Source organism: Typopeltis vanoorti, chromosome 13 (genome assembly GCF_054136105.1).
Source record: "Typopeltis vanoorti isolate ZY-2024b chromosome 13, IOZ_Tvanoo_1.0, whole genome shotgun sequence".
NCBI classification, from domain to species: domain Eukaryota; kingdom Metazoa; phylum Arthropoda; class Arachnida; order Uropygi; family Thelyphonidae; genus Typopeltis; species Typopeltis vanoorti.
The window spans coordinates 113,187,602-113,214,893 of NC_143561.1; the positions used below are offsets into that span (position 1 = coordinate 113,187,602).

General features: G+C 36.0%; 1 protein-coding gene across 1 annotated transcript in view; it reads left to right on the top strand.

The window, feature by feature from the left end:
• Positions 1-27,292, top strand: part of Acsl (Acyl-CoA synthetase long-chain) — a 393,532-nt gene that overhangs the window by 142,294 nt on the left and 223,946 nt on the right. The window contains exon 7 of the mRNA XM_090403141.1: positions 7,116-7,260. Within this exon, the coding sequence (XP_090259267.1) occupies positions 7,116-7,260 (145 nt within the window). The remainder of the gene's footprint in view (positions 1-7,115; positions 7,261-27,292) is intronic.

Consider the following 27,292-nt stretch of genomic DNA (forward strand, 5'->3'; position numbering starts at 1 on the left):
TTTTACCATATCAATCCACCTATATCTTGGTCTTCCTCTGGGGTCGTTTTCCCTGCCAACTTGGCAGAGAACTTTTTTTGCTAATCTTTCCTCGTCCATTCTGTTTAAAGTGACCATACTACCTGAGATTAGCTCTGCTAACGCATTCCTGGATGCTGACAATGTCAAGTTCTTTCCTAATATCCTCGTTTTTAATATGATATTGCCATTGATGCTATCTGTTCACGCCTATAATCTTTCTCAGGACTCTCATATCTGTGGTCTTTGGTCAAGTGTTTTACTTCTGACCCAGCTCTCAGATCCATAAGTTAAAACTGGTTTGAACACTGTCTTGTATACAGCTAATTTAGTGTTTCCGACTAATTTCTTTCTTATTCCATATGAATTTATTCAATTGACTTCCTACCCATACCAGCTTTGTTATTTTCTTACATTAAACACATACTGTACCTAGCCCTTTGTTCATTTCTTCAGAAATTTCTGACCATCTGCACTCATAAATTTTAAACAAGGAAGGAAATATCAAGAAGTGCAACATCTATCTAATTATAGAATCCTGTTGCAGGTTTCTTCAAGTTGTCATTAACCTTTCTTGAAAAGGCTTAAAGAAGTAACTGTTGGTGATGTTAAGCCATCTACAGTGTTACCGTAACACTTAAACACATATCAACATCAGGTATTTTTTATACAGAATTAGGCATTGGTAACTTGACTCTATGCATTGTCAACAGACTTATGTTTCCCTTAACAGAAATCTCTCCACAAGCTATGTCTGTGTTCAATATAGATGGTCATCATGAGAGCAGATAAGAGTAGTATCACAGTGGAACATTAACACCAATGAATGCAACCAGAAATTGAATATCTGGCCTACACAACTTTTAGATGGGCTTTTAGATTATGATCCCACTAACTTTAAGATAAACACTAAAATTTCTAACTACATGATGCTATATAGAGGATGTATATAATAAGGGAAAGGAAGGAAGGAAGGAGTTGGTATAGCATTCAGCACTAAACACAAAGATAAACTCTTGAATAGTATTGATGTAGATAATTTTCAAAATGGCAAATTGGACAAGGAGCATTAGTGCCTGTAATCCAACAGGAGATTCTAAGAAAGAAGTACAGGAATTTTTTTATTAGAGAAATCAAATGACATAAGAAAGTTGATCAGTGTTCGGGATCTAAACAGCAGAGTAAGAAATGAATACATCATCATCATCAAATTCCTGCCACGTACCCTCAAGGGGTGTACAGGATATGACAGTACTACATGAAAAAAATTACATCACTATTAATTTCCTATCTACAATTTTCCTCCAAATCAGTCTGTTACTTGTCAACACTCCAACATTATCAGATCTTATATTTCTATCGTCTAAAGCACTTTGTACCTTATCAATCCACCTATATCTTGGTCTTCCTCTGGGTCGTTTTGCTGCCAACCTGGCAGAGAACACTTGTTTTGCTAATCTTTCTTCGCCCATTCTGTTTAAGTGACCATACCACCTGAGATTAGCTCTGCTAACGCATTCCTGAATGCTGACAATGTCAAGTTCTTTCCTAATATCCTCATTTTTAATATGATACTGCCATTGATGCCATCTGTTCACGCCTATAATCTTTCTCAGGACTCTCATATCTGTGGTCTCTAGTCTTTGGTCAAGTGTTTTACTTCTGACCCAGCTCTCAGATCCATAAATTAAAACTGGTTTGAACACTGTCTTGTATACAGCTAATTTAGTGTTCCGACTAATTTCTCTCTTATTCCATATGAATTTATTCAATTGACTTCCCACCATACCAGCTTTGCTGATTCTGTTGTCTATTTCTATATTTAATTTACCATCTTCAGTAAAAATCGTGCCTAAATAGCTGAAATGTTTTACTTGTTCCACAGGCTTTCCATTCACAACACAGTTGACATTTTCGATGATTCTGCCTATTTTCATTGTTTTGTCTTTTTATTGCTGACCTTCATACCATATCTATTACAATTTGGGATTTAGCCGACCAAATTGTAATTCTTATTGGTTAAACCATAATATAGAATGATGGTACAACATGACAGAAATGAATACTAGATATGAAAATGTTTTTGAAAAATTTGGAGAAAAAGTCAATGATTGCTGGATTTCTTTCTTGAGATTTTATTGCTAAAATGATGTTCCATCATAAAGATGTGCACAAATTGATATGGAGAGAAGATAAGAAATTAAATAATCTTTTTAACTGTTATTGCTGATAGCAATATCTTGGCTGGATCAGGATAAAGAGTATACAGAGGATTTGAAATGGGAAGCAGTTACCATTTTGTTTGAACAATATAAAAATGAATATCATATTGAAAAGAAAAATATGTAAGTTTTTTAAAGTAAAAAAAAAAACAAACCTTAAAGCCTTTAGAGATGATATGTTGACCCAACTAGTGGCAAGCCCTGAAGCATTGATTCAGCCAGAGAGGCATGTGGTGAGTTTGTGTGCAAGGATAGAAAAATCAGAACTCCATGGTGGACACAGGAGTTAAAGAGGCAGTGAAGGAAAAAAAAGAAAGTATATCAAAAGTTCCTGCCAAATAAGTCAGCTTGTGCTCATAGAGAATACAGAGACAAATGTAAGAAAGCTAAACACTGTGTAAAACTAGCTAAACAAAAGTCATGGGAGGACTTTGGCAAGAACATAGAAAATAAATATCAAGAAGGTAGCAAGATATTCTGGAGGTTGTTGAAGGAGCTCAGAAATGGAGGAAAAAGTGTTGAAAAAGGAATTAGAGATGATAAATGTGACATGAAAACAGGAGAAAAAGATCCTTGAAGTATGGAGTAATTACTTTGAAAAACTACTAAATGAAACAAGCACTGACCAGTGAAAAACACTGACCAGGCATGCAGTCAGGAATACATACTTGGAGCCATCAAAAATGGAAAGGCAGCAGGAGTAGATGATATTCTACCAGAAATGCTCAAGTATTGAGGTATAAAGGTCATACAGTGGCTGCACTGCATAGTTCAGAAAGCCTAGACATGGGGATGAATTCCTGATGATTGGAGTAGAACTCTCATAGTACCCATATATAAAAAATCAAGCAATGCTCAGTCTCTATTTGAGATGGTTTAATGTTTAATCTGGTGTTAGACAAGGATGTACATTATCCCCTCTGTTATTCATTATCTATATAGATCACATTATGAAGGAAAGTGGTATTAAACATGATATCAAAATTGGAGATGTTAATGTCAGCTCTTTGCTTTATGCAGATGAAGTTATACTTCTAAATAAATCCACTACAAGTCTGCAAGATTCCCTGACTAAATTGAATAACTGTTGTAATAGATATGGTATGAAGGTCAGCATTAAAAAGACAAAGACAATGAAAATAGGTAGAATCATTGAAAATGTCAACTGTGTTGTGAACAAGGAACCTGTGGAACAAGTAAAACATTTCATCTACTTAGGCACGATTTTTAGTGAAGATGATAAATTAAATATGGAAATAGACAACAGAATCAACAAAGCTGATATGGTAGGAAGTCAATTGAATAAATTCATATGGAATAAGAGAGAAATTAATCGGAACACTAAATTAGCTGTATACAAGACAGTGTTTAAACCAGTTTTAAGTTATGGATCTGAGAGCTGGGTCAGAAGTAAAACACAAGACTGCAGATATGAAAGTCCTGAAAAAGATTAGGAGCATGTACAGATGGCATCAATGGCAATATCATATTAAAAACGAGGATATTAGGAAAGAACTTGATATTGTCAGCATCCAGGAATGCATTGGCAGTGCTAATCTCAGGTCACTTAAGCAGAATGAGAGAGGAAAGATTAGCAAAACAAGTGTTCTCTGCCAGGTTGGCAGGAAAAAGACCCAGAGGAAGACTAAGAGTGCATTAGAAGACAGAAATATTAGACCTGATAATATTGGAGTGTTGACATTTAACAGACTGATTTGGAGGAAAATTGTAGATAGGAAGTTAGTAATGATGTAAATTTTTCATCTAGTACTATCATATCCTGTACACCCCTGAGGGTATATATCAGGAATTTGACAATGATGGTGATTATAATGTATACAAATATTGGAGAAAGAGTGCTGTCAAGAGCAGACCATGGAAACCCAGTGATAAACTGTAAAGAAAATATTGATTCACCAAGGGAGGCATGTAACAAGGCTGTTTGCAAAGGATAGATAAATCTCAACTCCATGGTGAAACTAGAAGTAAGAGACAGTTCTGAAAAGAAAGCATATCAAAAGTTCCTAGCAGGTACAGAGAATGCAGAGAATCATCTGAGATAGCTATTTCAAGATTCCTCAACTTTGAGTTCTTGTTGCTGCTACTTAAAAATGTATAAGAATTTATAGCAAGCCTAGTTTTACATAGCATCCCTTCTTAACCAGTTTCTTGGCTAGAATTTATATATATTTAAGGCATGAATTGTTTTAAACTAGTCAAATGAGAGGTTCTTAGCAAATTTAAAATTAGAAAGTGGAAGAGACCTACCTTTACAATTTAAAATCTGAATATAGTAAATTCCTCTGTTTTTTTTTGGTATAAGGAACAATATTTGGATCTTACTTACACCACAAGTATCATTTTTAAACCATTTTCATTATACTAGAAAAATAGAATTTACTATATTCAGATTGTGGAATTTTGGAAGTTAGGTCTCTTATGTCACTTCTAATTTTAATTTGATAATACACTTTCATCTGGTAATTTATTTTAAAACCCCATTTTCCATTAATTTTACATCAATTGTGGTAAAAAAAAGTTGGTAAAGTGCTCTGTAAAACTATAAACTTGCTATATACTCTGATGCAAGAAAGTTCTGTGTAAAAATAACTAATCCAAATTCAGGAACCCATCATGTGGTTAAACTCTTACAAATAAAGAGGGTAAATATCACGAAGATGATGATGTTCTGGAGGATATTGAAAAAATACTATAAAAGGAATGGGATTGCAAAGGTGACCAAAACTGTAGATAGTCTGAATTACTGGAGTAGTTACTTTGAAAGATTATTCAATGAAATAAATACTGAGAGGACAGTGGTAGAAAATATTAGGGCAGTTATCAGCTCTTGAGGTAGAAAATGCCATCAGAAACCTGAATCGACATGTCAATTGAGTGAATGATATTTGACCAGAAATTTTCAGATATGGTGGTGATAGTGTAAAAGTTTACTTTAGCCACACTGCATAATTCAGAAGATCAAATTCTGGATGATTGGCGTAGAGCCCCAACTGTTCTCAGTCCACTACTGAATGAAGATGTTTCAAAGATTTCTGTACTTAATCATGTTCTGGGCTGCTTGTTGCCAGGCCATTCCATGATTCCTGACTTCAGTCCTCTTACAGTTTTGTTCCACTTAAATTCTATAGCAGATTTTCTACCCATCCTTACCCACCTTTGCACACAAGCCATGGAAAATTATGGAGAACCTCATATGGTGACTTGGTATTTCAGAGACATCTTATCAGGTCTGTTGTACAAAATCTCCTGGATTTGCCACTATTTCACACTCTACCTCACTTTGAGTTGCCAGTTTCCTTTCTGCATATGTTGGATGGATCCTTTCCCTTTAGTTATTACTATCAGTGCTTGGGTATTGCAGGATTCAGTGCTTCTGCCCATACTTTTTCATTATACATTAATGACTCTTATTCCCCAAAAGAGAAATTGTCTAGATTAGAACAGAATATCAAGCTTTGGGAGTGACTAAAGAGGCTATGGATATGTGTTTGTCAGGATAGGCTAGATATGTAATTCAACCCAAGAAGAGAAAACTGATCTTGATTGGCAAGCAGAATGTTATCAGAAGTGAAGGAGAATGGAGCATGATCTTTCTTCTAGTAAGTAAGTCTGGATTATATTTTGGTAGCATTAAAGTTCACTGGGATTACCTTCACTTAACTTGAGAATGGTGAGGAGATGCTTTAAATACCCAGAGGTCAATGTTTAAGGCACTTGTTAGTACAAGATTTTGTAAATAAAGAAAAATAGGATTGGATGTTAGTAAGCGATTGATTGATGTAGAAGAGAGTGTGTAGGTGAAAACACAGTCTTGGGTACTCTGTATTTAGCAACCAGAGAGGAAGCTGACACTCTACTCGCAAAGGATAAGGAGGGGACCACAAGATAGCTGTAACCTTCAGTTGGTAAGGATGCAATGCCAAACTCAGTGAAATGCCTTGGAAATAAAATATTAGCAGTGACCACATGAGTTGCTTCAAATCATTCAATGGCCTGTCCAAAGCTGGATAAGGAAAGTTTTTCTTGTTCAGCTAGAATAGATAGCATATGAGAGATCATCATAAATAACTAAAGTTATCCATGAGGTACATTCCATGATTTTCAAAGTTTAAAATCCAAGAACATGATGTAATTTGAAGTATGTTACTGTCAGAATCAAAGAATTTTAGGTTCTTTATATAAAGTTAAAAAAAAAAAAATGTACTACACCAGTTCAAATAATATAATTTCAAAATATTTTTATTAATGTGATAAATGTTATCTACTCAAAATTTATTTGAGAAGATCTTTATTACAAGCATGATTTGTATGATGTAAATTAAGTTGAAACTCGAGGATTTTTATAGACAGAGTAGTTTCCCCACCCCAAAAATTGTGTTTTAAAATAGTTTATTAAATCATATAATGGATAATAACTACTTGATTATGTTATAATTATCTACTCAGTTTTTCTCTTCATATTCATTAAATATCAAATCAATATAATTGGAAAGTAAGTTAATTATTGCATCATAGCATGGCATATGAGTTATATACTTAAATACTCCAGTAGGAATTAAAATAAAAGCATTGAATAAAGTTCTTGATTTCTGTTCCTGTATGCTAATTGGTGATTTGCTAACATTCTTTTGATAACTAACTTGCTGCTCAGGTCATCTGAACATCATGATAGCAGTTCTGAAATATTTATTAAAATCTATGGTTATCAAAATTTTAATTTTTATGCATCATACATGCAGACAGGTTAATGAGGTCTTAGTAAAATTTTATAATTGATTTAGGTGTAAGGATTATTTTCATAACAATTTTTCCTTTTTATGCAGTCTTGCCTTATGCTGGTTAATATCTTTATAGAAAATGGTGTCACAAATTCCACTTGTAACCCATATAATATATATGGAGGGAGTAAGTTCTCCACCATCACTGAGTGGCTTTCCTGATTCAGTGAAGGTTTTAACATTTACACAGTTAGAATCTATGGGTACAGTTTCTGATCCTGGTAAGTTAAAATTTCAGTACTGAAAAAATCTTTATATACGTAATGTAGTTTTCTATTTAAAACGTGAGAGTAGTAATACAGTTAGCTCTCACTGTAGCAAATGTTGTTGCAGCAACATTCTCACTATGTCATCCAAAAGCTACATAACATGAATGCTATTCGAAAAGAAATTCACTGTAGCAATTATTCTTGCAGAATTGACTGCCATTTTGCTAGCCCTAGTTGAGTGAGTGGATAGCCTCTCTGCTCACCAATCATCAGGTCATAGGTTTGAATTCCATTGTGGGTATGATGTTTCTGAATTGCTTGAAATAATAATAAATTTTATTGCCCTATGTGATTACCATTTGGAGGCCTGAAATGACTTGAAAAAGTTCTATATGTGATCTCTAGAGTGGTTGACAAATGCCTAATCCTTAGCCCAACTATTAATGCACTCTACTTTACAACCTTTCATTAATGGAATTCACATTAAAAAAAAAAAGTGTTCTTTCGAAAAGAAATTGTGTTCAGATTTTAATTACTGCGTGTAATTAAGCAGCTCACATATGCTTAAAACATTTTCTACTGATGTATATAATCTCTCACTGTAGCAAATGTTATTGCAATAACATTCATATTCTGTCTTCCAAAAGCTACATAACATAATGCTATTTTAAAAGAAATTCACTAACATTAAGCCTCCATAGCGTAATTGGAAGAATAGCGGAACATTGCGCCATTCGATTGGAAAAGACATGGGATTGATTCTTGTCGTGACGAGGGCAATCTTTATATGGGCTTTTTCAGTTGAAGGTGAGTTAGCTGATCTCATATGGTGGTAGCAGGGTTTTTTCTTCCAGGAACTCTGGTTTTTCATCCCACGTACAGACAAATCGGCCTTCAGAATACATGCAATTTACAGACAAAAAATACCATTGTTGGTGATGATGAGCGATAGATGGCGTTGATGGCAGTAGTGCCATAGTCATAATCATCAAATTCCTGACATTTACCCTCAAGGAGTGTACAGGATATGATAGTACTACATGAAAAATTTACATCATTACTAACTTCCTACCTACAATTTTCAACCAAATCAATCTGTTACGTGTCAAAGCTAACATTTTCAGATCTTATATTTCTATCTTCTAAGGCAGTGCTTCCCAAACTTCTGGATGTCAGGGCCCCCTTTGCAAAAATTAAAATATTTCACGCCCCCCTCAAAAAAAAATCGTAATAGAGATATATTATTATAATATTTATTGTATTTATATTCAATACAAAACATACACAGCGAATATTGCAAAAATCAAATGCATATATTACATTTTTTGCATCCTACCGTTTGGTTCTGAAGACGATGCGGGCTGTTCTGGTAAAATATGAAATACTGTCCTTTTTTTTTTTTTAGTCTGTTTCTGCTTCTTCTGATTGTTCGCAGGATTTTTTTTTTTTATCAACCACTTATCCATCTCAGGGGTTAAAATTTTTAACGTAGAATAGATCAAATAATATCACCACTTATCAATACTGGCACGACACAGACTGATAACATGAAATTAGTGAATATTACCTGAATAAGGGAATCCCCCGGACCAGGAACATTTTTCACTTTTGTGACTTTTCTCCTTTTACGGTAATTAAGCCTAATGCGAAACAGACAGCAAAGGCAGTCTGTTTATTAAAACGTGCATATGATTGGTGCGGTATTAACAAAAGATCGCGCAACCGAAAGATAAAAGCATAGCTGAAAATTGAGTTGAAATGCTAACTCTCTTCAACCGAATTCCATATGTGAAACTGCCATAACATTCATTATATATTACTTAGTTTTAACACTTTTACGAATTTTAACACGTTCGGTTGAATTTTATTGCTGCCTTGGGAAATCGACCTCACATACATCTAATTAATAACAATAGTTTTTAGTTAGATACTGTGTTTGCCCATGCAACATATGGTTTTGTTTCAGTCTATACAGCATAGTTTCTGTATAAGGGGACATGTGATTCATTAATTAGTGTGTTTTTATCCCAGTTGTCACTAATTGCACTATTTGTTGAGAAATATATTACACAGACTCCTCATACCTTATTCACTGGCATAATAAAAGTACTTATTTTTATTGCCTCTGCAGTATAGTGGCTCTTAGGGAGGGCGTGTTGTTTACCACTACAAGCGAGTTACTATATCCCCACATGAATTTGTTTAAGCTTTTTTTCATGTGTGAAGTATATGCGAAACTTTTATTGGTAACAGAAAACTAGCTCGGATGACACTGATAATATAAAACGAGTTTTGATATGTATATAAAGTCGATATCAACAGTCCCTGATTACGAACGCGTAACGAAAGGGACAGAAAGATTTGGAACTTCCCTGGAAAGCATTCGAAGTAAATACAATTAACCACTGCTTTGAAATGAAACATATGAATAAGCAATATTTACTAATATTCGTTAAGTGCCGAAAGACGCAAGAAGCAAAGTTTGTGAACCAACACCAATGTGTGAATTTTTCCATTAAAATATAAAAAAATAACAAAAAAAGAAATAATAAAAGTTAAACACATTTCTTTTAAAATAAAAAAATATACTTAGTCTTAAAACATTTTAAATTTGTTTTCATTATTTCACGGCCTCCCTCAACAAAACCTACGGCCCCCAAGGGGGCCGCGGCCCACAGTTTGGGAAGCGCTGTTCTAAGGCATTTTTTACCATATCAATCTACCTATATCTTGGTCTTCCTCTGGGTCTTTTTCCTGCCAACCTGGCAGAGAACACTTTTTTTGCTAATCTTTCCTCGCCCATTTTGTTTAAGTAACCATACCACCTGAGATTACCTCTGCTAAAGCATTCCTGGATGCTAATAACGTAAAGTTCTTTCCTAATATCCATTGATGCCATCTGTTCACACTTCTAATCTTTTTCACGACTCAACAGTCTCTAGGCTTTGGTCAAGTGTTTTACTTCTGACCCAGCTCTCAGATCCATAAGTTAAAATTGGCTCAAATGCTGTCTTCTATACAACTAATTTAGTGTTTTAACTAATTTCTCTCTTATTAAATATAAATTTATTCAGTTGACTTCCTACCATATCAGCTTTGTTATTTCTGTTGTCTATTTCAATATTAAATATACAATCTTCACTAAAAAATCGTGCCAAAGTAGCTGAAATATTTTACTTCTTCTATAGGTTCTCCATTTACAATGCAGCTGATATTTTCATTGCTTCTGACTATTTTCATTATCTTTGTCTTGTAATTGCTGGCCTTCATATCATATCTATCACAACAGTTATTCAGTTTAGTCAGTGAATCTAGCAGACTTGTAGCTGATTTATTTAGAAGTATAACATCATCTGCATAAAGCAAGGAGCTGACATTAACATCTCCAATTTTGATATCAGTTTAATACCACTTCCCATCATAATGTAATCCATATAGATAATGAATAACAGAGGTGATAATGTACATCCTTGTCTGACACCAGATTTAACATTAAACCATCTTCCTGTACTTCCTTCAATTCTAACTGCTGACTTACAACTCAAATAAAGACCAAGTATTGCTTGATATAATGATCCACTGACACCATACAACTGTAACGTTTGAATAGCTTCTCTCCTGGCACCTTGTCATATGCTTTTTCCAAATCTACAAAACTTAAATACAGATCTTTGTTATATTCCCTTGACGTTTCAACTGTTTGTCATAAAGTGAATATCTGATCCTGACAGCCTCTATTTGGCCTGAATCCAGCTTGTTCCTCAACAAGCTTCTCTTCCACAATAGTTCACAACTGTTTCTCAAGTATACTGGCATAAATCTTACCAGGAACACTCAGCAGAGAAATATCTGTCTAATTCTCACAATCAGTTCTATTTTCCTTTTTATATATATACAGGTACTATGAGAGCTCTACTCCAATCATCTGAAATTTGTCCTTCTGTCCAGGCCCTCTGAACTATGCAGTGTAGCCACTGTAAAACTTTCATACCACCATACTTGAGCATTTCTTGTCGAATATCATCTACTCCAGCTGCCTTTCCACATTTCAGACTTTTTATGGCTTTTTTCTACTTCAAGTGTGAATACGTATTCCTGATTGCTTGCCTGATTAGTTTTTTATATCACTGTGCTGTAGTCATTGCTAGTTTCATTTAGCAATTTTTCAAAGTAATTACTCCATACTTCAAGGATATCTTTTTCTCCAGTTTTCATATCACCTTTATCATCTCTAATTCCTTTTATAGCACTCTTTCCTCCATTTCTGAACTTCTTCAACAACCTCCAGAATATCTTGCCACCTTCTTGATATTTATTTTCTATATTCTTACCAAAGTCATCCCATGACTTTTCTTTAGCTAGTTTTACACAGTGTTATGCTTTCTTCTTTTCCTTCACTGCTTCTTTAACTTCCTGTGTCCACCAGGGAGTTCTGATTTTTTTTTTTTTTTTTATCCTCTCTGGCAGAATCAGTCAATGTTTTCTTCAGAGCTTGCTGTTGAATCTCCAAGGTTTGATTCCTGTTCTCAAACTCTTTCATTTTTTCTTCAATAATCTTTGTGTATTTTAGCCTACAGTTCACATCTGAGAGCTGCTCAACTTTTATTCGTTTTAAAACTTTCTTACATGTTATTCTTTTCAATATGAAATTCAATTTTATCCTGCTCAAGACTAAATAGTGATCACTTCCAATTTCAAATCCTCTGTACACTCTGGTGTCCTGCACCAGGGAGAAAACATCACTATCAACAATAACATAGTCAATGAGACTTTTCTTATTCCTTGCCTCTTCTCTCCATGTGAATTTGTGCACATTTTTATGTTGGAACATGGTGTTAGTAATAACCAGTCCATGTCCTGAGCAGAAATCCAACAGATATTTGCCATTATTATTAGCTTTGCTCTTTTCTCCAAATATTTCCCAAAATATTTTTGTATGTCTGACAATCATTTCCTACTCTGCTATTTAGATCCCCAACAAAGACCAACTTTTCCTTTTACATTGTGTCAGTTGCTTTCTCTAGAGCTTCAAAAAATTCCTCCACTTCTACCTAAGGAGAACCTTTTGTGGGACCATAGGCACAAATTAGTCTCATTGTCCAGTTCCCAATTCTGATATTTGCGCATATCACTCTACTTGAAATTGCCTGCCATTCAAGAAGATTAGCCTCGTATTTAGTGTTGAATACTATGGCTACTCCTTCTTTTCCTTGATTGTCATTGCCTGAATATAACATTTTGTATTTATTGCTCAGAAAGAGCTCACCAGTTTTGGTCTTTTTTGTTTCAGTCACCCCTATTATGTCAATTTGGTACTTATCTAATCCTCCGCTAGCTCCATTTCTTTGCAATTCAGGCTTCTTATGTTGATAGTACCGATCTTCAATTCTAGTGATATTGAGTTGGGATGTGTTTTAGGATTTGTTCCAGTGGCTGACTTTTCGCTGTTCATTCTGGTTCTCCGGCAGAAACAATGGCGGCATTGTTTAACCGGGCGATGCCCCAGCATGAAATCCTATTATGTTGTACCATCATTCAATGTTGTGGTTTAAGCCAATAAGAATACAATTTGTTTGGCTAAATCCCAAATTTCCAGCCCATCCTCATTCTTTCAGTATCCAGGTAAATACCTAACAGGGTGCAACAGGAGAAGGTGAGGATTGGAAATTAGATCAGTAGCCCTGGTCGGTTCTCCACATTCCTTTAAAGGCTATGTGGAGGTATCCTCTCAGTTATACTACTTTGAACCTTCAGCACCCCTAGTGTCATAGTTGGAGAATTAATTAGTAGTGGAGAGGATGAGATGTATTAGCAGAGTAGTGTGCCCTCCCACGATGAGTCATTGGATTCCCTGGAGGTGTCGCATAATAATAATAATAATTGAAATGAGGCCAAATGGTATATCCAAACTGATTTCCATAATTTCATTTCATGGTAATATCATGGTAATCAGATAACATATGTATTTTGCTCAATGATAAAGTTTTTTTTTTTTTTTTTTTCATTAAATGATTTTTGACATGCTTAAATATTTGCTAAACTTGCATTTCAGGTGTTAAAGTTCAAACTTAATGCAGTAACATTTTGTCTGGTACCTACCTCACATGTTAAAAAAAATAACAAGGAAATACCATGTGGACAAAGATGATCATCTTGGACAAAATCTGGACTATATCATCAGTCTTCACAAATTTTAGAGTTAATTTATGAAGACTGATGATACAATCCATAGGCATATGTGTAGTCTGGCATCACGACTAAAGTTCAACGCCTCTGACTTATAGTAAATTACATAGTTAATATATTTAGTGTCTTGATAAGAATTCCTAGAAGTGTATCAGGCAATCCTATTATAATGGAAGATGTGAGAATGTTTTCAAAAATATCATTTGAGCATATTATAGATAAGAACCTTAGATATATAAAGATTAATAAAAATCCACTTGATGGTGATTACCAGAGCTATATCGAGTCTAGTGACATAAATTTAACACGCAACATTGAAACATGTTCTATTGATTTACAGTTGCTTGCTGGAAGAATTTTGTTTGCTTTTAATGCTATTTGCATGCTAACCACTTAACTATAACATTGGAAATGTTGCATTTTGAACTCCTGTTTCAAAAGGCTATAAAAGTTAAATTTTTGGGAGAAGTTTTGGACCACAGCAAAAATTTTGTGACATTGTCTAACCTGTTTGATGGTTCAATTTGTGCAATGTTATCATGGTTATTACTTAGGCACATCTCTCTGAATATGCTCCAGTGTCTACACGTTATTATCGTGGAAGATGATTACTTAGGCACGTCTCTCTGAATATGCTCTAGTGTCTACACGGTGGTGCTGTGAGTTGGCTGCTAATTAGTGCACAGGCCTGAACCTGTCAGTAATAAGTCAGGAGGCTTCCTGATCAATTGGTGCATAATCCTACTGCCACATAATCTGCCAGGTCATGCCTGGAAAGGTCTGAGTAGTGATATGTGGAGGGTGCTGTTGATGCCATGTCATGGCACGGAGATTGATTTCTCTCTGTATGGAAGTCATGTCCAAGAGTCCTTCTTTCACTGCACACCCCACTATATCCTTCCATCTAATCACACTTATGTTCAAACTTACAAAATCAAGTGGATATTAAATCCACTTAGTATAAAACTTTCATAGTTTCTACATTTGGCTTTAAAATAATGCTGAATTAATATCCACTTGATTTATATAATTTTGCATCACCAAACTGAAGCCTTTTGTCTCTTCATTTTAGTAAATACTTTATGCACTGACCAAGAGTTCGCTTACGAAAAATACACCTCTCCGACACCTCAAGTTTCTTAGTACTGAACGAGAGTTTTTGCTCTCTTAACGTTTCTGCCTAGTCTCTGAGGAGAACCAACCATTTCGAAACAGCTGTTAGGCCAGTGAAACCCTATCATAATGTACCAATAAAAGGAGAATATATGGACACTTGGGCAAGTGATCTTCTATAAATTCCATGCTAGGACAACTCATAAATGCCAGTGAGTGTGTTCCTGTAAGCTCTCTGGTCAAATTTTGTACAAAACTAACATAATTTCTACATTCAGCTTTGAAATAATGATTAAGTGGCACAGCAACACTGGCTGCTGTGTTGCAACTTTAAAATAAGGTTGAAGATAAGAATCTTTGGAAGCCATGGGATGAAGACAATTAAGTGGTTTGATTTTAAAGAAGAGAGTGTGAGGAACTGTTTTAGGGAGAGGGTGTTAGAGAGGATTTCAGATTGACCAGAAAGTGTACAAGATTGGTGGAGACATAATTCAAAAGCAATTCTGAGCTGTGCAATCGAGGTGCTTGGTGAAACATCTGAGAACAGAAGTAGGGTTGTTGGTGGAATAATAATGTACAAGAAGCAGTGACGGCTAAGAGGAAGGCAAAGCAAAAGTGGAACGAGTCAAGAGTGGAAGAGGAACAGAAAGAGAAAGTGAGAAGCCAAGAGAGTTGTTGTGCAGGCAAAGGATATTGCATATTAAAATCTTTATGATCAATTAGAAACAAAGGAAGGACAGAGAAAAATTTATCGATTGACAAAATGTAGAAATAAGGCATTAAAGGACATCTTACAAGTGAGACAGATCAAAGACTGGAGGAAGTGTGTTAAGGAGGAATGTGGATATAAGAAACAGATGGAGAATATACTTTGAACGGCTTATGATACCTGTTTATAAAAGTTTGCCTAAAATATACCCGAGGAGTGAGGAAAGTACTTGTCCCCATCTTCGAGGATAAAGGGGATGCACAAGACTAAGAATTACAGAGGAATAAAGTTGGTGTCCCACACAATGAAAATCCTAGAAAGCGCTCTTGATGGAAGAGGGAGGAAGGAGGTGGAGATTGCAAAGGAGCAATTTGGTTTCATGCCTGGTCGATCGATGACAGATGCTATCTTTGGGTTACTGCAGATGATGTAAAAGTTTCGAGAGAAACAACAGGAGCTATATCTGGTATTTATTGATCTGGAGAAAGTGCACGATAGAGTGTCAAGGCAAGAAGTCTGGAGGTGTCTGAAGTAGAAGAAGGTACCAGAGAAATATGTCAGGTTGGTGCAGGAGATATACAAAAATGTGAAGACAAGAGTTCGGACCTAACTGGGAAAGTTTTCAAGTGACAGTTGGCTTGCATCAAGGGGTAAATGCCAGCAAGTGTGTTCCTGTGAGCCCTCTGTCAAATTTTGTACGAAACTTCCATAGTTTCTACGTTTGGCTTTGAAATAATGCTGGCTTTAATATCCACTTGATTTATATTATTTTGATACAATTTTCTGATCTGGTTGCCTAAATGATTAACATATTACTCTCCAACCAAGGCTTATAATCCCACTTTGAGCATGAATGTTCATCATTATCCTTAGGTTATTGTCATTAATTTCTTGAATATGTATCCTCAAGGAGTATACAGCATACTATGACAGTACTTCATGATTAAGTTTACATTATTATTAGTGTCCTGTCAGCATTTTACTTACAAATTATCCTGCCACTTCTCAGCACTCCAGTAGTTTGAGCTTATTTCTGTCTTCTAGGACTTCTAACTGCATCAGTCCACTAGATCTTGGTCTTCCTTTGGATCTTTATTTTGCTATCAAACGTTAATATTTCATGCCAGGAGAACAAGATAAAGACGATAAACGAGAATATAATTTCTTTGTCACTTTAGTTAAAGTTGCCAAGAAATTATATTGTTTAATCCTTTATCCAAGTGTAAGCAAACAAAATTTGCATATGAAGTTTATTCATAACTAGACTACTTGTATATAGAAGTTGATGACTTCACATTAATTGCCTTAGTATCCTATATTACCTTTGATTAAAACTGGTCAGAGTAGTGGACCTTTGCACAATGCTGTGCATTATGCATGTCTGAAAAAGATGTGTGCTTTGTATGCTGAGATACTGAGACAATTAATGTGAAGTTATCAGCTTCTATGTGCAATTAGTCTAGTCATGAAGAAACTTCACTTGCAAACTTTGTTTGCTTACACTTGGATAAAGGATTAAGCAAGTATATTATTTCCTAGCAACCTTAATTTAATAATCAGCAAAGATGGTGTAGCAGAAAACCAGCTGAATAAATTAACATGGAATAAAGGAAATTTTGTCAAAACACTTGATCAAAGACTAGACCACAGATATAAGAGTTCTAAACAAGATTTGAGGGGGGGGGGAGAAAGACGCACAAATGACATCAGTGGCAGTATTGTAATAAAAAAGGATATTTGGAAAGATCACGGCAGTGTTAATAGAGCTAATCTCAAGTAGTTTGGTCATCTAAGCAAAGTAGGAGAGGAAAGGTTAGGAGAATTTTTTTTTTTTTGCCAATGATGAAAGGAAAAAAACTCAGGGAAAGAACAAGGCCTAAATGGTATGTGGATTGATATAGTAAGAAGTAATTTCTTCCTGACCAGTTTTCTTTTTGAAAAACTGGTCAAGACATTACTTCTTAGAATTATAGTGCCTTGTTCTGACAGATTAACAGATGAATTTGCAGGGAAAATATCAATAGAAAGTTAGTTGTGATATAAACTTTTCATGTATTACTACTATCATAATATCTTGTACAATCTCCTGAGGGTCATGTCATATAATTGATAATGCCTTATCATTGTTATTGTTAGCTTTGTTCTTTTCTTCTAATTTTTCCAAAACATTTCCATATGCCTAAGATTCATTTCCTTGCTGTTTTGATTTCCAGTAAAGATCAGCTTTTTCATTTTCTTTGTCAATTGCCTTCTCTAATGACTCAAAAAAAAAAAAATCCCTCTTTCATTAGGAGAACCTTCTGTGGGATAATGGGCATAAATATGGTTCATTACTCACTTTCTCATTTTGAAGTATGTTCGTATAACTACTACTTGAAATAGGAAGAAAGTAGCAATAGCTTTCAATATCTAACATGAAAATAAACTTCTTGCATTCATTTGTGAAGTTTATCTTCATGTTTGATGTTGAATGCTATCGTTATTTTCTTTCTCTGATAACCAATAGTTCATATATAATATCATCCTATATATATTATTTAGTAGGATCTTACCTTTTTGTCTTCATCTGAGTAGTAACACTAGTTATGTCAAAATACCAATATCCTACTAGTTCTTCTGCCAGTTAGACTTCTTTTCCATTGATACTTTTATTTTTATGGTGTCTATCTTTAGTTCTGCTGGCATTGAGTTTGTTCTAGTAGCTGAATTTTCATTGTTTGCTATGGCCATTAATGAAACAATGGAAGCCTTGTTTAATAAGTGATGCTCTAGCTGGCATGAAATTTTAAGTTTGTATACCATGATTTTTTTTTTTTTTTTTGGTTTAAGCCAGTGGATCCCAAACTTTTTCAATTCTCAGCACCCTTGCTTTTTCCCAAAGCGCCCTGTGTCAAATCCTAACAAGTACACTTTGCGAAATAGCAAATATATATATTTTTTTAATTAAAGAGTTAGGTAAAAATAAATAAAACACGTATTTAAGATCACAAAAAAAAGTAATTGAACAAATTCAACTAATTATCATTAGTGGGATGGATGAACCTGTTGATCACTGCACATTTTCTCAAATCTTGGAATCAAACTGGACATAGCCACCCTTATTTCCTCCTCCACATTGATTGTTGTGCAATACTTAGTTTTTATCACAGCGACCGCCGAAAATCCAGTTCACAATGAGAAGTCGCAAATGGAATTAAAATTCTCTGAGCTTTTTCACTTAGAAGGGGATATTCATCTTTTACTGATATCCAAAATTTAGTTAATTCCATGCTACTAAATTTTGTTTTCAACTTATTGTCGCAAGACAACTCAATAAGATTCTCTTCTTCTGCAGCAGTAAATTCAGATGGAGCATTGGCATTAAATGGATCTTGAATCCATGCAAATTTATCGATATTATCATTTTGAAAATATTTTTCAAACCAGGTGATAAGTGTTCTTCAAAAATGGATTTCATACCTCGAGAGAAATCAACTCCATTGGAGGTCAAAAACTGTTGCAACAAGGGGAAACATTCTTTGTCTCAGTCTTCATTCATTTTTCTTTTCCATAGTTTTTTTTTTTTTTTTTTATAAAAGTTGAAATTTTCTCAATAGACTTTAAAAGGTACATGCTGCATCCCTGCAGGGAGAGATTCAGAGCATTCATCTTTTCAAAAATATCACATAATTATGCTAGTTTTACCAAAAAATCTTCATTCACAAAATTTTCGGTATACTTGTGGTCTTCCTCTTTAAGAAAAATATAAATTTCCTGTCGCAGTTCAAACGTATGAGACAAAACATTACCATGAGAGAGCTATCGCGAAGTACTGTAGTACAAAGATGTGTGCTCGGATCCCATATCTTCACATAGTTTTTTGAAAAACCTTGTCTTCAATGGCAGAGTTTTTATAAAGTTTACTACATTCACTACATATTCTAAGACCTGGTTCAGTGTAGGACTCAGATGTTTTGACGCGAGTGCTCTGTGAATAACGCAATGGGTTCACAGTGCATCATGGACTTTGCTTCGAATAAGTGCCTGCAATCCTCCATAACAGCCGGACATAGAACGAACACCATCAGTACAGACACCAACACACTTAATCCACTTCAAATTATTTTCGGATATAAAAGTATCAAGGATCTCGAACAAGTCTTGAGCCTTAGCACCAGCAGTGATACTTTCACAAAAGAGAAGGTCTTCTGCAATGTTATTACCATCTATAAACTGTACATAGCAAATCAAGTGAGCATCATTATTATTATCTGGCCTCATCTAGCTGCAACTCAAATTCCTTCCCTTTTATTTTTTCCAATTAATTGATCAGTGTTCTCCATTCTGTGACTGATGGTGTTATTGGACAAAGACACTTTTGAAAGCAGCCTCCCAGCCAACTCACCGATCATAATGTTCACCATATCTACAGCAGCCAGTAGAACGAGTTCTTCCGCGATGGTGTGAGGCTTCTTATATTTTGCGATTCTATGTGCCACCTTGTAAGATGCTAGCAAAGCATTGCTTAGTATTGACGATTTAATTTTTTGTTGATTTAACTCTTTTAACTTTCTGGTAAAGTAGTCACAAGATGTACTAACCATGCTGGGATGATTGGTTTCTAAATGGCATTTCAACTTATTTGGTAGCATGCACTCTGGTGCCAAAACTGTCATACACAGTACACACTGCGACCTCCCTTCACCATTGACTTCTGTCGACGTAAAACCAAAGTCCAAATAAGTGTCATCATATATTCTATATTTACACTTCTTCACCCTCTTGCCACTATTAGATGGTGTGCCCTCTTTATTTTCTCTCTCACAATGCTTATTACTGTTTATAAGTTTGGTTAGTAAAATTTTTAAAAATATATACAAGAAGAAATACTTCAAAAACTTCACTTGACTAAATCACAACAATATTCAGTTCATACAATCTCCGAAAACTAATTCAACACTAAAACCGCGCAAAACAGACACCTATTTATATACGAACACAAAGTTCGAGAAACTTAATTATTGTAGAGTGCCATCTAGTAACCATTTGTAAAGGCTTCTGCAAACAGTTATTACTAAGTGAGTTACTGGTTTGCACCAGGTCCACTAGATGTCACATCCTATCACATTGAATTGAAAATGGAAATAAAATTTCCATATCCGTGGCACCACGTCACGGTGCACACTTTGGGAACCACTGGTTTAAACCATTATAAAATGCAACTTCATGTCCCATATTGTCAGCTCATCCTTGCCGTATGGTGGTAGGACTGTGTTTGGGGAGCTCCAAAAGCTAAGTTGTTTAGTTTTAAAAAAAAATTATTGATATTAGTTAAAAATTGTGTTAGAATTAGATTGCATTGTATTGTTAATTAGAGATTAACTTACAGTGCAAAAGACCATATTGAATATAGTTAAAAGTTTTGTTTTAAATATATTCAATATGGTCTTTTGCACTGTAAGTTACGTAGCATAGCACATGGCGGCAATGCAAAGCAGAACAGTGGTGTCCAAGGCATCATTGTTTAAAGAATTCAACCAAAGGGACTTCATAAAGTGCAATGTCCGCAAAATGTATGCATTTCCAAAGACAAATGGAATTTGGTTTGAAAGTGATGGTGGTGGGAAAGTGTGCTGAAAATGCTATGAAAGCAAAGGTCAGAAGTACATGTCAGATCATGAAATCGAAGTGGTTGACAGAACAGAGAATGCATGTGAAAATGTGTGTGATGTAATGGAAGATAGGATTGAGATTGGTTAAAAGTGGCACGATTGAGAGAGAGAGAGAGAGTGTGCACAAGTGTCGATCGGAAGAATAGTAGTATGACAAATGTAAAGAATGAATAGTTGGCTGTAACGAGGGAGATCGCTCGGTTGCATGGAGTGATAGACAGGACAAAGTGGGAGCTGCAATGAATGCAGAAATATCTGATGAGTGGGTTAGCTGATATCAGAAAGAAAGAAATGTACAATAAGAGAAATGAATGCTTGATTAAGAGAGAATGAAAAATCAAAGAGTGAGTCTTGTATAGTGATTCTGTCATAAGAGGTGTGAATGGTGAGAGATTGACAAAATCGTGCTTCCCAGGTGCAAAAATTAATGATATTGAGGCTATTAGAGCACAAAAAAGATAAAATGAAAGAGTTGATTGTGCTGGCTGGAACAAATGATTTGAAAGGAGAAAAGTATGGCATGAGAGAGGACATGAAAGAATTACTGGAAGCAGCAAAAGAAAAGAGAGAGAGAGTTAAGATAATAAGTCTATAATAGTCATGGTATGACAGAGTAGAGCTGAGGAGGAGGTCATAATAGCAAATGAATTGATGCATAGGTTATGCAAGAGGAATAATGTGGAGTTTGTGGAGTGAATTTGAAGGTGAAAGAACTCATAAAAGAAGGCTAGTTTGCATCTGAACGGATTTGGTGTTTTGAGTCTGGAAAAAATTTGTTGAATGAAGTGAAAGCTGATGGGCAAAATCAGGAAAACTAGAGCATTTGGGATGGGGGGTGGAGAAGAGCTGTTGAGTGGATATACAGACATCACTGAGACAGTTGAGTGTGAAAATGTGTATAAAATGCCTAAGTTAGTACCACTGGTAACAAACAAGAATGGGATTAGTATAAATTGTCAGGATAGTGGTGGGTCTAAAGGGCTTTTGCACTTTATATACATTAATACAGGAGCATTTGAAACAAGGGGGAGATGAGTTTTGGGCATTGGTTCATCTTAGCCAGAAATTATTGGCATTAATGAGACATGATTGACAGAAGATGATATAGTTAGTGGGTTAAAATATGAAGGATATCATGTGTTCAGGGAGGATAGAAAGAAAAGAATGGGGTGGGGAAGGAGTGTTATTGATGATAGCCAATGAACTGCAACCAAAGGGAGTAATAGTTCAACTGCATGCCAGCACATTTGAGGCTGTCTGGTGTGTGAGATAGAGGCCAGCAGAACAAATATACAGTTGGATGTTTCTATAGACCAGGGGATGGGAAAAATGAGATTAGTATGCATTGGCAAATAGGCTTAATGAGTGGAGGGCGGTAATTATTATGGGGGGGGGGGGGTTCAACTATGGAATCATAGATTGGAAGGAGGAAAGAACACATGGGAGAATGGAAATGGAATTTATGCAGTTACTAGTAAATAATTACCTGAGACAGCATGTGATGGAATATACTAGGGATTTGAGAGTGGTGCTCTATCTAGTAATTGCATCTGAGAATTTGTCTATAATGAATATGACCATGTTGTCACCAACTGATGAGAGTGATCATGTGATCCTGACCTGGAAAGTGGCTAAATGTGTGGAATTTTCAGTTAAAAAGGATATATGGATTATAGGACTGGTAAGTATGACAAGTTTAGGAGATTGCTTGGATCAGTGCCATGGCATGTGAAACTACAAGGGCTGGGCGTTGATAGTGCATGAGAAGTGGTGAAGAAGTTTTTGAGGGAAGACTTATTAATGGAAGACTGCATAAATGGATGAATATCATCATTAAGTTGATATCACAAGGCTCTCTTCTTTTGTGCACTCTCTTCCTTCTATACATAAATGATATACTCCAGCTGACTGCCAATCCAGTACATAGTTTTTCCAGATGACAGCACATTACACTCCTTTTCTTTTGACAAACCCTGCAAAGCACAAATCACCACAACCTCTAAACATCTAATTTCTACTACTACCTTAAATTCCAATCTTCTAAGCATTCATCAATGGGGTTTGGATAATATTATCAACTTAAATGCCAGTAAATCACAGCTTTGCATTATTTCCTTAAAAACTTCTTCTGGCCTCGCCCTTGACAATACTTAAATCCTTATTCAAGATGAGATTCACCTTCTCAGAATAACTCCAATTTCAAATCTCTCTTGGCACAAATGTATCAACTATTGCCTCAACTGCATCCTAAACATTAGGCTTTCTCTTTTGCTCAAGGTGTTAGTTTAACTCTGAACAGCTGTTACCCCTATACAAATCTCAAATCTGCCTAACCATTGAATACTGTTCTCATATCTGGGATAGTGCCCCTAAGAGCTCTACAAAAATACTGGATTCTATAAAGAAAAGAGCAGTTAGATTAATTGATTGATTCCTCTCTCACAAATATACTCTACTCACTTTTTCACATCCATTCAGTCAATGCACACTACATCTATAAATACATCTCTGGCTGCTGTTTATCAGAAATGGCATCAGTAATTCCTCCATCCTATTGCAAGTCTGTCCAAACTTGTGCAGCAGCTAATCAGCACAGTGTTCAACTACAAACGCACAGAACACATTTCTCTTCTTCTTTATCCTCCACTTCTGCCCTCTGGAACAATCTTCCACCATGTGTTTCCCATGAATTACAACCCAAAGCTTTTCAAATCAAGTGCTAACATACTGTAGGTTGATGAACTTCTTGTGAGTGGACTCTCCATTAAAAAAAAAAAATCATGTCATAATGACAAACGGATCTTTTTTTCTCAAAGACACAGTACTTAAAATCATAATATTCCCAGCTTTGCTATTTCGAGCAAGGCAAAAATTAATTTGGTAATTATAAATATTTTTGGAAATTAAGAAGCAGTTTGAAATCTAGCCATAAGACAAACATATACAATGCCATTAAATAATTAGATTTTATTATTTTTTTTATATTATATACTGTAAATAGAATTGGGAAAAACGGTATATCATTTTAAGCGGTAATTAGTTTACGGAATTAACAACGCATATAAAGTATATTAATTAAAGGTAACTTTAATGAATAACTTCTATATTTCGGCAACGTCACATTGCCATCTTCAGGAACATAAAGATATGGTATGTGCACGCAGGCACTAACACAAAGCAAATGAGGAAGAAAGCAAGAAAGTAATATTGTTCCTAAAGTCCTAATGGTTCCCTCTTGCAGACTAATTTAGTAGTCTTGGCAGTTGGGCTGAAGTTCTCATAATGCAAGTCTCCTAAATTTGGGGTGGTTTCATGCACCCAAATTTGTTGAGGTTAGGAACATTTTTTAGAGCTGCTGAAGATTCTTTGAATAATCTTTCGTATTTAAACTTGCTGCGATGAATTATTTTTGTTTTCTTCCAACGAATTTTATGGTGGGTATCTAAGGCATGGTCAACCAGCCCAGAGCGGCTGTACTGGTGAAACCGGATGTAGTCTTGGTGTTCTGAAATCCTGATATTTGTTGTTCTGCCTGTTTGGCCAAAGTAGGACAATTTGCAGCTGCAAGGGACCTGGTATACACCAGGTAGGTCTAGGGGAAGTGGTTGGTCTTTGGTAGAGCGGATAAGGGATGCCAACTTTTTATATGGTCTGTAACAGGAAGTAAGGTCATATTTTTTGAGGATATTCGTTATTTTCTCAGAGGTGCCCTGGATGTAGGGGATGGTGATAGACTTGGTGTAATCTTTATTGTGGAGGGGGGCTGTGGTTTATTGGTTTTAGTATTTTTTGGATTTTTTGGGGGTTATAGCCATTGGCTAAGAAAGTGTTGAGGATGTGGTTTAGTTCAGTAGTTAGGGCCTTGTCATCTGAGCAGATTAATTTTGCCCTGTTATATAGTGTTTTTATAACCCCATATTGTTGTGAGAGGGTGGTGGGACTGCTGGTGAATGTATCTGCCTGTATGGGTGGGTTTTCTGTGAACAGAGAAAACCAAAGATCCATGAAGCTGGCGGGTGATTAAAGTGTCTAGGAAGGGGAGGGTGTTGTTTTCCTCTTTTGTTAGGAAGGAATGGAGTGTGTCTGAGCCATGTGGCCAAATAGCTAAAACATCATCCACATAATGAAGCCAAATAGTGGGTTTTTGTGAGGCGGAGTTTAAGGCTTTCTCTTCAAATGTCTCCATAAAGAAATTGGCCAAGGGTGGGGAAAGCGTTGAACCCATGGCTGTCCCCTCTATATGTTTGTAGAACTTTCCTTGCCAAACGAAATAGCCTGAGTTCATTGTGAACTGAAATAGGGCTGAGATATCGGGAGGAAACTTGGCTTGGATGAGCTCTAGGGTTTCTTTGAGTGGGACATTAGTGAATAGGGAGGACCCGTCAAAACTGACCATTATGTCAGTGTGTTGGAGTGTGAGGTTTTCTATACTGGCTTTAAAGTGGGCTGAGTTTTTTTATGTGTGATGGTGTGTTGCCAGTGTAGTGTGTGAGCGTTTTGGCTAAATGTTTGGCTAATTTATGTGGCGGAATCAATGCCATCCGCTATGGGATGCAATGGCACATTTGTTTATGTATTTTTGGGAGTCCATATAATCGGGGGGGGGGTCTAGAGTTATAAGGTTTTAGTTTGTTGGCGACTTCCACAGGCCAAGAAGTGACCTTCTTAAGGAGTCTGTGGAGAGTTCTAATCTGAGAGCTGGTCGGATTATATTCAATGGGGAGGTAAGTCGTACGGTCTAGTACAAAGGTAACAGTTAGCTTACCTTTGTAGTCTTTTTGATTGAGCACCACAGTGGCTTTTCCCTTATCTGCCTTGGTGATTACTATTTTTTTGTTGTTTTTCAATTCTTGTAGGACTGCATATTCGTTTTTGGATAAGTTGGTTTAAGTTGGTCTACCAAAGACCAACCACTTCCCCTAGACCTACCTGGTGTATACCACTTCCCTTTCAGCTGCAAATTGTCCTACTTTGGCCAAACAGGCAGAACAACAAATATCAGGATTTCAGAACACCAAGACTACATCCGGTTTCACCAGTACAGCTGCTCTGGGCTGGCAGACCATGCCTTAGATACCCACCATGAAATTCGTTGGAAGAAAACAAAAATAATTCATCGCAGCAAGTTTAAATAAGAAAGATTATTCAAAGAATCTTCAGCAGCTCTAAAAAAACGTTCCTAACCTCAACAAATTTGGGTGCATGAAACTACCCCAAATTTGGGAGACTTACATTATGAGAACTTCAGCCCAACTGCCAAGACTACCAAATTAGCCTGCAAGAGGGCACCATTAGGACTTTAGGAACAATATTACTTTCTTGCTTTCTTCCTCGTTTGCTTTGTGTTAGTGCCTGCATGCACATACCATATCTTTATGTTCCTGAAGATGGCAATGTGACGTTGCCGAAATATAGAAGTTATTCATTAAAGTTACCTTTAATTAATATACTTTATATGCGTTGTTAATTCCGTAAACTAATTACCAGTTATGTCTGACCAACGTATAAGCCTTGCTACTAGAATCGTGATCATCCACGGAGATTCTATCGCACGAAAGGCCCGTCAATATGGCAAATTGAGGTTGAAGATATCGAGGCAAATAAATCGTCTGACGTTCCTAAAACGCTGCCGGGATAACAAAGTGATCCCTAATTGTGTTAAATTGAAGCACCGTTTTACTTACGAGAAAGCTCTGCGCATTTATAATCGCACTAGCTTCGCCCTGTTAAGAGAACAAATTACCGCGACGCGCGTTCTCCTTGCCGACGAAAACAAAACCTTACGGGCACTAGAGGAAGAGCTTTCGGATACACTCGGCCATGATCTATGGTCGATACTTTATGACGTCTCATGCGCATCAGCAAAAAAAGAATTCGAAAAAATACGAAGTCGGCACTTGAAAAAATACGAAAACCTGACAAAGAATTCTACTTCCTTACCACAGCCACCACTCAACACTGTAGTCAACCTCTCGTCGACAGTTTTAAAGCCTGAAGCACTCACTGCACTTTCACGTGGTCACAATTTCGTCCTAGCTCCAAAAAGAATACCTGCCGAAGAAATCATGATCTAGATAGAACGTGGGATTCACATAATGCCAACAACGTTAGACTGGATGTAGTCGGTGTTCTCACTAAAGCCAAACCTCCAAAAACGAATATGCAACCCTACAAGAATTGAAAAACAACAAAAAAATAGTAATCACCAAGGCGGATAAGGGAAACACCACTGTGGTGCTCAATCAAAAAGACTACAAAGGTAAGCTAACTGCTTTAGTACTAGACCGTACGATTTACCTCCCCATTGAATATAATCCGACCAGCTGTCAGATTAGAACTCTCCACAGACTCCTTAAGAAGGTCACTTCTTGGCCTGTGGAAGTCG